The sequence below is a fragment of the Diabrotica virgifera genome, chromosome 5 (genome assembly GCF_917563875.1).
Source record: "Diabrotica virgifera virgifera chromosome 5, PGI_DIABVI_V3a".
Classification (NCBI taxonomy): Eukaryota; Metazoa; Arthropoda; class Insecta; order Coleoptera; family Chrysomelidae; genus Diabrotica; species Diabrotica virgifera.
The window spans coordinates 4177114-4189144 of NC_065447.1; the positions used below are offsets into that span (position 1 = coordinate 4177114).

General features: G+C 31.0%; 2 protein-coding genes across 5 annotated transcripts in view; one reads left to right on the top strand and one right to left on the bottom strand.

Annotated features, from left to right (window-relative positions):
- Window positions 1-12031, bottom strand: part of LOC126884896 (adhesion G protein-coupled receptor A3) — a 400023-nt gene that overhangs the window by 308795 nt on the left and 79197 nt on the right. The window lies entirely within an intron of this gene.
- Window positions 1-12031, top strand: part of LOC126884901 (ornithine aminotransferase, mitochondrial-like) — a 52280-nt gene that overhangs the window by 23143 nt on the left and 17106 nt on the right. For 2 of the 4 annotated variants that reach the window (XM_050651229.1, XM_050651228.1), the window contains exon 2: window positions 8810-8982. In XM_050651229.1, the coding sequence (XP_050507186.1) occupies window positions 8817-8982 (166 nt within the window). In that variant the 5' untranslated portion in view covers window positions 8810-8816. Of the gene's footprint in view, window positions 1-5510; window positions 5646-8645; window positions 8671-8809; window positions 8983-12031 lie in introns of those variants that run through there. The other 2 variants (XM_050651231.1, XM_050651230.1) reach the window with 2 other exon arrangements.

The following is a 12031-nucleotide window of genomic DNA, read 5'->3' on the forward strand; positions in this document are numbered from 1 at the left end:
AAAAGAATAAAACACACACAAACAAACACATTGAAAAATGCCACAAATGATTTCTGAACAATGTAGGAAAAATTTTTAACTAAATACGTATTTTCTGAAAAAAAAATTATATAGTAAATAAACTTACAATCATAAAATGTATAAAAAAAATTAAAAAATAAAAGTTTCCATTGGGGTTCGAACCTGCTTATCAGCGCAGTTAGTATTGAAATTCATTCACCTTAAACTTTTACCCACGAAGACCATGTGTCATCATGTGCGAAGATCAACTAACTAAACGGATTAAACTTTTGACGGTTCTGAATTTAGCCAAATTATTTTGATTTTGAATTAAAATTATTTAGAATTGAAAGAAATATTAAAATACAACAAACATAGAGTAAGAAAACAATATATTAGGTGAATATTGATATAAATTTTGATGGTAATCAAATTATGTAAATCAAAGCATTACATACCATTTTGGTAGGTTCTTTTTAAATTTTCCAAATAGATAGGTACCTATGAAATTTTTTATTAGGATACTGAAACATTTACAATTATTACGTACCTGTCGCTTTTAAAAACTATTTAAAAAGTCACTACAATATTATAAACTTGTTTTTTTCTCTGCCATCACAACAATAAAAACTAATATACATACACAACATTAATTTGTTTATCCAAAATCTCCATATTGAACAATTATTGACACATGATTTTAACACCCAATCAGATATAACGTTTATACCATACTGTCCGTGTGCGCATGCGCTCAGTAAAATAAAAATTTACCCTCGTGCCTAAAGAAGTATAACTTCAAAAATAAATTATTTTAATGGGAGGGATGAACTTGGTGGTTTAATAACAAATTATCAAAATTTGATATTCATTTAGTCAGATATAATCTCAAATATCCTCGATTAATGATGTCTAATTGTTTTTTTTTTGTTTGCGATTTACATATACTTAACTTCGCTGAAACCCCTTTCATTTGTTGATAAGTTCTTCGTTGCTAGGTACTTATTCAAATCAATTTCTCTTGTATGTAATGTAACATTAGTGTTGGACATACAGTATGTCCTTGTAAGTTGTATCCATATGGAAAACTTTTTTATTATTAACTTTACGAAAAAAAGTTATTCTTTATAAAAAGCTCTGCATGGTCCAAAACCTAAGATTTAACCATCCAATATCAAATTTTTTGAATATTATACGAGGTATGTCAAAAAGTTTGAATTTCACTCAAGAGTAAAGTAACTCTTTTTTCGTAATATTGGAAATTGCTATTATGAAAAGTTGTTTGGAATTAAAAACTATATTCTAATATGCAATTACATCCTTCTAATTGAAAAAAAAATTTGAGAAATTATGGATAACTATCATTATTTTTTCAGTTATTTCAATTCTGATATTATTAATTCTTTTATGAATGAACTCTTTTATTATTAATTTTACGAAAAAAAGTGATTCTTAATAAAAAGTTCTGAATGGTCTAAAACTTAAAATACAACCATCTTATATCAAATTTTATCAATTTTATACGAGGTATGTTAAAAAAGATAAATTTAAATCAAAAGTAAAGTACCTTTATAGTTCAGAATATTTCAATTAGAAGGATGTAATTACATACTGGAACATAGTTTTTAATTCTAAATAACTTTTCATAATAACAATTTTCGATATTGTGAAAAATAAACGTATTTTATTCTTGAGCGAAATTCATATTTTTTGACATACCTCGTATAAAATTGATAAAATTTGACAAAAGATGGTTGTATTTTAGATTTCAGACCATGCAGAACTTTTTATTAAGAATCACTTTTTTTCGTAAAATTAGTAATAAAAGAGTTAGTTATCTGAATACTGAAAATAATGATATCCATAATTAAAAAAGAATGTGTGTGTACTTTGTACGCACGTAAGAAGTTATACTTCTATTATATGATTTAAACGAAATTAATATACTTTTTATTTATATTTTGTTTAAATATTAAACTAATTTATACTTACTACTTCTCAAACATTTTTATTAGAACAGTGCCAAAAATTAAAATAATAAAAGAATAGAACACACACAAACACATTAAACAAGCCACAAATGATGTCCGAACATTAATTGTCGAAAATTTTTTTAACTAAATACGTATTTTTTGAAAATACAATTATATAATAAATATACTTACAATCATAAAATGTATTAAAAAAAAAACAAAAAAGAAAGTTTCTATTGGGACTCGAACCAGCGCTGATAAGCGCGGTTGGTATTGGAATTCATTCGCCTTCAACGCTTAGCCACGGACACTATGTGTCATTATTTACGAAGATTGACTAACTAAACGGATTAAACTTGTGATATTTTGATATTTTGAAAATTGATCAAATTATTTTAATTTTGAATTGAAATGATTTAGAATTGAAAAAATACAACAAAACATAGAGTAAGAAAACAATATATTAGGTGAATATTGATAGAAATTTTGATGGTAATCAAATTATATAAATAAAAGTATTACATACTATGTATTTTGGCAGATCAAATAGGTAGGTTTATACTCATGATACATTAACAATTATTACGTACCTGTTGCTTTTAAAAACTATTTAAAAGTCACTACAATATTATAAACTTTTTTGTTTCTGTCCTCACAACAATAGAACTAATATATTATACATTTGTTTACCTTTACCTTTACCTCCAAACCACAGCTGTCCTACAGCTGCCATATCGGATAATTTTTGACATGTCATTTGAACATCCAATCAGAACAAAGTTATAATGCGCATGCGCCGGGCTGATAGGTTTTAACATGTAAAAAATTCACCCTCTATCGCCGGTAAAGAAGTATAACTTCAAAAAAAAAAATTCAACTAGAAGGATGTAATTGCATACTAGAATACAGTTTTTAATTCCAAACAACTTTTCATAATAGCAATTTGCAATATTGTGAAAAATAAAGCTACTTTACTCTTGAGTGAAATTAAAACTTTTTGACATACCTCGTATAATATTCAAAAAATTTGATATTTGATGGTTAAATCTTAAGTTTTGGACCATGCAGAGCTTTTTTATAAAGAATAACTTTTTTTCGTAAAATTAATAATAAGAAAGTTTTCCATATGGATACAACTTACAGGGACATACTGTATATTGAAACATCGTCTTCCTGGCAGATTCTATCTAATCAGTCCTAAAGATCCATCCTTGGATATAGGCACAGGCCTCCTCTACCTTCTTCCATGTCTCTCTATCTTGGGCAATTTGCATCCATTTTGACCCAGTGTGTTTCTTGAGGTCATCTGACCATCCCATATGTGGCCTTTCCTTTTTTCGTTTGTGGTTCCACGGTCTCCAATGTATAATCGTCTTATTCCATCTTTCATCCTTTTGCCGTAGGGTGTGTCTGGCGAACTTCCATTTAAGTTTTGCTACTTGGGTTGAGACATCTTTCACTTTTGTTTTGTTGTGGATCTATTCGTTTCTTTTCCTGTCTGATAGTTTAATGTTCAGCATTTTTCTTTCCATGGATCTTTCTGTCTTTGCTATTTTTCCATATTTTCCTTTGTAAACGCCCATGTCTGAGAGTCATGTATATGGACAGGGAATAGGTTATATACATTCTTCGTACAGGGAGTCTTCAATCAATGTATACTCCTGACAGATTACCTGGGACAAATTGGAGAACTGGAAAAATTCGAACCGTCCAATGTTTTACTACAATCAGTTTAATTCTGTAGAATAACCACATAAGCAGGATGGGGGAGAAACCATTTACAGATAAGGAGATAAGGACTTTTTGAAAATCAGACCAAAAATATGTAAATTCAGTTCTTATTTCTCCGATACCAAAATGTGCGGCACTGCGACCATTTTTTATCGGTATTACGTAAAAAGAATCTGATAAAAATGTACAGTATAATTAGTTTAAACTGTAGTCAGCAATAATTAGTTTTAATTGATGGGAAACAGATTGATAATAAGGCGATAAAAATATGGCGGCCGACTCTGTTCAAGATAATAAAAACAAGGAACATAAAATCTAATCGTTTTATTTGAGTGCTATTTTTATACCAACGGTCATTCATAAATTAGCATCTGGTATATGTTTTTTGAATTTTTAAATACTTGTGAGGGGCCACTTTTTTCAAAACAGAAATGCCTATCATATCATTGTACTGTTGTTCCTGAATACACTGTTAAAAAATTATATAGGAGTAACCTATATACATTCATTGGTTCTGACATTTCGTAACGCGACAGTTACGAAACCCCACAAGTGGTAACGGTAACGGACAGTTCGTAACGGCGACACTCCGTAACGGCGAAAATTCGTAACTGTATAGTTCTTTTAATATACTCCACGCATATTTTTGCATATGAAGAGTGGATATAGGTTAGGTATATACGGGCCAAGTGACAAAAATCAATATTTCTGTTTTTTCCATTATAATGCCGTTAACCTGTATTATGGGCCAATTGCATTGGAAACAGCTGTAAATAAATTCAACAGATATCGTCCGCCCTTAAGTAATATAGCGTTCGGTTTCCTGATAAAAACTAATTTTCCTCTGTTGTGCATTTTTGTCACTTGGCCCGTTATACAAGGTGTAACAAAAATACTGCTCATAAATTAAATCACATATTCTGGCACCAAAAATAGTCCGACTGAACCTAACTTACCTTAGTACAAATGCACACAAAAAAATTTACAGCCCTTTGAAGTTACAAAATGAAAATCGATTTTTTCCGATATATCGAAAACTATTAGAGATTTTTTAATGAAAATGGACATGTGGAATTATTATGGCAGGAACATCTTAAAAAGAAATTATAGTGAAATTTGTGCAACGCATAAAAATTTTATGGGGGTTTTGTTCCCTTTAACTCCCCCAAACTTTTATGTACTTTCCAATTAAATTATTATTGTGGTACGATTAGTTAAACACAATGTTTTTAAAACTTTTTTGCCTGTTAGTATTTTTTCGATAAACCAGTTTTAATCGAGATGAGGCTTCTTTTTTAATATGTTTACATAAAAATTTTATGGGGGTTTTGTGCCTTTAAACCCCCCAAATGTTTGTGTAAGTTCCAATTAAACTATTATTGCAGTACCATTAGTTAAATACAGTGTTTTTAAAACTTTTTTGCCTTTTAGTATTTTTCCGATAAGTCACCTTTTATCGAGATGTGGCTTCTTTTCTGATATGGTTCAAAATATACCTCAAACTGTAATTTATAAAAAAAATTCATATTATTACCAGGTCTCTTTAACCCTAGGTAACTGTATACAAATATGTGGTGGATTTGACAAATATTCAAAATATCTCGATAAAAACTAGTTTTTTGAAAAGTAGGTACTAAGAGGCAAAAAAGTTTTAAAAACATTGTGTTTAATTAACGGTGCCACAATCATAATTTAATTGGAACGTACAAAAAAGTTTGGGGGAGTTTAAGGGAACAAAACTCCCATAAAATTTTTACGGGGTGCACAAATTTCACTATAATTCACTATGATTTCTTTTTAGGATGTTCCTGTCATAAGAATGCCACATGTCCGTTTTCAATAAGAAATCTCAAATAGTTTTCGATATATTGGAAAAAATCGATTTTTATTTTGTAACTTCAAAGGGCTGTAACTTTTTTTTATGTGCACATTTGTACTAAGGTAAGTTAGGTTCAATAGAACTATTTTTGGTCCCAGAATATGTGATTTAATTTATGACCTGAATTTTTGTTACACCCTGTATATCTCCACTTTTCATATACGAGTATTTTCGTTAATATGACAACTAAAGATACAAAAATAATAACATTTAATAAACAAATTAAACATCTGATAAACTGTTGAATATTTTTCAACCAATATTATTAAAATTTTGATATTTTTATTTTATTTGATCAGGCTAGATACCCAATTTGATTGTTTACCATCAGGACCTGAACAAAACGTGAAAAAAACAACATTTTTCCACTATTACAATTACAGCCTATTAAATACACTATAAACATACATAAATTAATCATCAATCGTAATATGACGCATAAACATGAACGAAAAGAACAAAAAATGTGTTACTTAACTAGAGTAGCTAATAAAAAAATATTACGAAATGTGTTTGGCATCATAATTGCTATAAATTCAAATGGGTTTGTTTATTTTGTATAAATTAATATCTAAAAATAGAAATAACTAGTCATTTGTTGCAAAACAATGACTATGATGATGAGGCATACTGCATACTATAGCAAGCCAGTCCATCAGATTTTTTGGTGTAAGATATGTTTTGTTCGATTTTGTATTATCATATTTTAAAGAACCATTTTTTGGTTATATACATATATTGTATGTAACAATTAGAATGTTCAGCATGAAAATAATCACCGTAAAACTAATGATTAGATAATTTTTAAAATTTCTAATTGTTTTACACAGTGGTGTAAATAAATATTTTATTTATTTACCGACCACTATACTCAATACTTGGAAAACATATACTTAGTAGTCTAGTCGCAACATAGGGGGTCCCATGGGCACTTTTAGGTCGCGGTGATTTGATGGTGGTATTTTAGATTTTTTGGGTCGCTGAATCCAATGGAAGTGGTCTGGAAGCCCAAATGTGGTGCGTTTAATTGTTGTTAACAAATTATGGTAAAATTAGGTGTTTTTTCAGAAATTATTAGATGCCCTGTAAATAAATTGATAGTGTTAAGGGATTTTTCTGGTGTATTTTTGGTTGCTGAATCGAATGCGACTAGTCACGATTACTCAAAATGTGTTCTTATTTTGTTAATAACAAAATAATTGTTTATTTGCCGAAAAGCTCGAAATGCGTTATCTACAGCAAGTTTGTAGTCTTTTTCATAGTATTTTTATACGCAAAATCGATTGTCACTAGTCGTGATAGCCACGTTCCAACTTTGTTATTAATAAATTATTGCAAAAATAATGGTTTATAGTACGTTTACTCACGGTTTTTGCTCTGAATTTTAAAAAACCACCTGGAATGACATAAAATTTGGCATGAACGTAGCTAACATGTCAAACAAAACAAGTGATATTGTGCCGATGTGTGCTTTTACCCTGGGGATGAGTTTCACCCCGTTTCGGAGGTGAAAAAAGAAACTTTTAAAATAAGTTCGGAATTGGATAAACTGATTAATTCTAAGCAACGTTTGTTCTATACAGTTTTTTCACTAAGCCAATACTTTTCGAGTTATTTGCTAGTGAATATGTTCATTTTTCAACAAAAAAAACCAAATAACTCAAAAAGTATTGACTTAAGAAAAAACTGTAGGTATAGAACAAAAGTTGCTTAGAAGTAATCAGTTCATCCACTTCGGGACTTATTTTAAGGGTTTCTTTTTTTAACCCGCAAAAAGGGGTAAAACTCACCCCCAGAGTAAAAGCAGACATCGGCACAATATCACTTGTTTTATTTGACATGTTAGCTACGTGTATGCCAAATTTCATTCCAATCCAAGTGGTTTTCTTTTAATCTAGAGCAAAAATCGTGAGTGAACGTACTATAAACAGTTATCTGTGCAATAATTTATTAACAACAAAGTCGGAACGTGGTTTAAGCTATATAACGACTAGTGACAATCGATTTAGCGTATAAAAATACTATGAAAAAGACTACTAACTTGCTGTAGATAACGCATTTCGAGCTTTTTAGGCGAATAAACAATTATTTTGTTATTAACAAAATAAGAACACATTTTGAGTAATCGCGACTAGTCGCATTCGATTCAGCGACCAAAAATACACCAGAGAAGACCTTAACACTATCAATTTATTTACAGGGCTTCTAATAATTCCTGAAAAACACCTAATTTTATAATAATTTGTTAATAACAATTAAACGCACCACATTTGGGCTTCCAGACCACTTCCATTGGATTCAGCGACCCAAAAAACCTATAATACCACCATCAAATCGCGGCGACTCTGGACACGCGTATTATCCAGCCCATCTAGCGAAACTTAGAATTTTAAGTTCCAATTTATGTGAAGATTGTCAAAAAGAAGCAGATTTAAACCATATTTTCTTTGAATGTACAAAATATATACAACAAACTGATGACTTAATAAAAAATTTAATCAATCATAAAATCCTTCCTCCCTATAACATTTGCTACCTTTTGTCATTAAATAATAAAACCGTATATGACTATTTAACAGAATTTATTTCAAAAAGTAACCTTAACTTGTGAGCACAGTTAAACTAGTAACCTTTGTTTTACCCCATTTGTTTAAAACCTTCTTTCCGTGACCCAGTCTAGTTTGTGTATTAATTTAATGTCTTGATGGGTCCCTAGACGAGAAGCGAGTAACCATGTTATTCCTTACTGATAATCAAATAGGTATTGTGATAATTACTTTCTTTTCTTTGCTTTAGGAAGAACTTAAAAAGGTTGTGACTGGCTGAATGGCAAAAGCCTATGCCAAAAAAAAAATCGCGGCGACCTAAAAGTGCCCACGGGACCCCCTATGTTGCGACTAGACTATAGGTAATACAGTCAATTTGTTCATAACACAAAAACCAACACAATTGGAGGACCATTTGAATGACCGTTTGACCGTGGGGGACCATTTGAAGTAATTCGAAAGCAATGATGTACAACCATATACGTAATAAAATGAAGTTGACTTAAGTCAACACTTACTTTATTTTCCTTGGAAACTCTAGGTACTTGTAAAAGTTAAAAGAAAATTTTTTAAAGTTGAAAGTTAAAAGAAAATTTTTTAAAGTTGAAAGTTAAAAGAATGTTAATGTTGTTTACATTCTAGTCGTTGTAGCTTATTATTGCTTAAATGTTTTTTTACAGATAAACAATGTTACCCTCGTCTAGAAGAGCTACGAGACTATCAAAAAATCTCGAACGGTGTATAAAACTACTCGAAAAAAGGTCACTCAGTTCACAGGAAGTTTTTGACAAGGAAGCAAAATATGCGGCTCATAACTATCACCCACTACCAGTAGCTTTGACCAAGGGACAAGGTAAATATAGTGATTGGGATAAAAGATTATGTTTTAATTAGTTTTTTTTTTTCGTTTGATCGATGAATTTTTCTTTTTCGTATTGCACCGTCTCCTACCAAAAGTTGGCGATCCAAAGGGCAATTATAGCTTTGGAAACTACTGCACGAAAAATTCCTGCGGATGAGTGGTCAAACATATCTCCGCAGATCTTTCAGCCACGAATTGTAGCGTCTTCCTACTGATATTTTGCTCTGTACTTTGCCTTCCAATATCAACATTATCATGATTGGCTCTACAACCCATGGTCTTGGCCTGTTCCAGAATCAGCTTCCATTCCTTCCTATCCTTCGCCTTAGTTTTCCAAATATCGCTAGTCGTCTTCCACCTGGTCCTTAAATCGTGCTCTGGGCCTGCCTCTTCTCGTCACGCCATCCGGTCTCTGGATATAAATGTGTTTCGACGGCTCCACCTCATTCATTATCTCTTAAGTAGCTAGCCATCGAAGTCTGTTTATTTTGATAGATCTACCAATACTAGGCTCACTATAAAGGCGGTAAAGCTCAAAATTATAGCGTTTACGCCATTCCGTTTTCCTGCATGCCTTTATAGATATGTCTGAGTGTCTGAGTCTGAGGATTATACTGATTGATGTCTGAGGATGTCTGATTGATTAGAGTTCTGTATATCAATATTTTTGTTCTTTTTGTGACTATGTTTGATGTTAAAAGTTTCTTTAATCCATAGTACGCTCTATTTGCTAGATATATATATATATATATATATATATATATATATATATATATATATATATATATATATATATATATATATATATATATATATATATACGTCTGTTAATTTCGGCAGTTTTCTGCAGTGAATTTCTGCATTTGTGAGCCTAGATATACGAACCCTCTTACTCCTTCAAAAGTTATGTTCCAATCGTTAGATCTTCAGGTTTTGCTACTTGATTATTATTTATGACCTTCATATACTTAGTTTTATTAATGTTAACGTGTAGCCCCATTCTTTTGCTGCTGCTGCCAATGCCGTGAACGATTGAACCAGGTCCACCTTTCTTCTTGCTATGATATCAATATCATCTGCATACACTAGTATTGTGAATTACCTTCCAATATGATTTAGAGTAATTCATATATTTCACCTCTCAACTCTCAACACATGACAGGAGTATTGTATTTTCCTCTATTTGATTATTCTTAGTAAATCTTTTTGTTTACTCATGGGCCGAAATACCTACCTCATTGTTAGTAACTTTTTGTACCCATGGAATTCTCAGCACCCGTTTTAGTATGGTATAACTAGACCCAAACCCAGCCATCCAAAATGAAAGTTATCTTCCAACACCAAATTGTTCTATATGGTTCACATAATGTTCAGAAAAAATCACACCATTTTGAGCGTCGGGTTTGGGGGTTTGGGGGGAGAAATCGGTAAATTCGTAGTTTTTTACGTTTTTCGTCAATATTTCTAAAACTATGCGGTTTATCATAAACAACCTTCTATACAAAAATGTTCTACATTAAATTTGAATTAAAAAAGGTCCTATGCATAATCCTTCTAAAATGACCGGTTCTAAAGTTACGGAGGTAGTATTTGGTAGTAGTATTATTATATTATATATAATTATATTATATTGGTTAGTAGTAATTGGTCCGAAAAAAGGCCTAACCCAAACATCCAAGGTAAAACTTTTCCCCCAACACCAAATTGTTCTATATGGTCCACATATTGTTCAGTAAAAAGTTACACCATTTTGAGCGTCCGATTTGGGGAGTAGATGGGGGATAAGTCGGTAAATTAGTAGTTTTTTTTATGTTTTTCGTCAATATTTCTAAAACTAAGCTTTAGTGTAAAGTGTAAACAATGATCTAAGCAAAAATGTTCTACACAAAATTTAAAACAAAAAATGTTCTATACATAATTGTTACAAAATCAACGGTTCCAGAGTTACGGAGGGTGAAAAGTGGAGGTTTTCGATACTTTTTATATTTTTTGAGCAATTTATAATATTATTACTAATGAAAGAAATTTTCTCTAACAGGATTTGCTATTTCAGTGGCCGATTGTATGTTAGTTATAAGTCCTTGAAGAAACGTCAACCTCACCACCCAAAATCATCATCAATTACCCAAGAAATATAAAAAGTATCGAAAACCTCCAGTTTTTACCCTCCGTAACTCTGGAACCGTTGATTTTATAACAATTATGTATAGGATCTTTTTTGTTTTAAATTTCATGTAGAACATTTTTTTATAGAACATTATTGACGAAAAACGTAAAAAATCTAATAATTTACCGACTTCCCCCATCCCCCCCCCCCAAACTGGACGATCAAAATGGTGTAACTTTTTACTGAACAATATGTGGACCATATAGAACAATTTGGTGTTGGAGGAAAACTTTTACTTTGGATGTCTGGGTTAGGCCTTTTTTTGGACCAATTATACTATACTACCTCCGTAACTTTGGAACCGTTCATTTTAGAAGGATTATGCTTAGGGCCTTTTTTATTTAAAATTTAGTGTAGAACATTTTTGCATAGAGGGTTGTTTATTCTAAACCGTATAGTTTTAGAAATATTGACGAAAAACGTAAAAAACTACGAATTTACCGATTTCTCCCCCCCCCCCCCCAAACCCGACGCTCAAAATGGTGTGACTTTTTTCTGAACATTATGTGGACCATATAGAACAATTTGGTGTTGAAGGATAACTTTCACTTTGGATGTCTGGGTTATGCCATCTGTTGGATCAATTGTATCATACTATTTGTATATACAGGGTGAGGCAAATAAAGGGTCTATTAGAAATATCTCGAGAACTAAAGGCAACAGAATCATGAAAATTGGAATAAAGGGGTTTTGAAGGATGATCTATTAAATGAAAATATTTTCATCTCTTTGCCTTATAACTTCGTTTTTGAAAATGGGACACCCTGTATATTTTTACATTTTTGGATTCTCTTCGATGTCTTCTTTCTTAATGAGGTTTTGTAATATTATACAGGGTATTTTAAAAGATAATTACGTTTTTTTATTAATTTC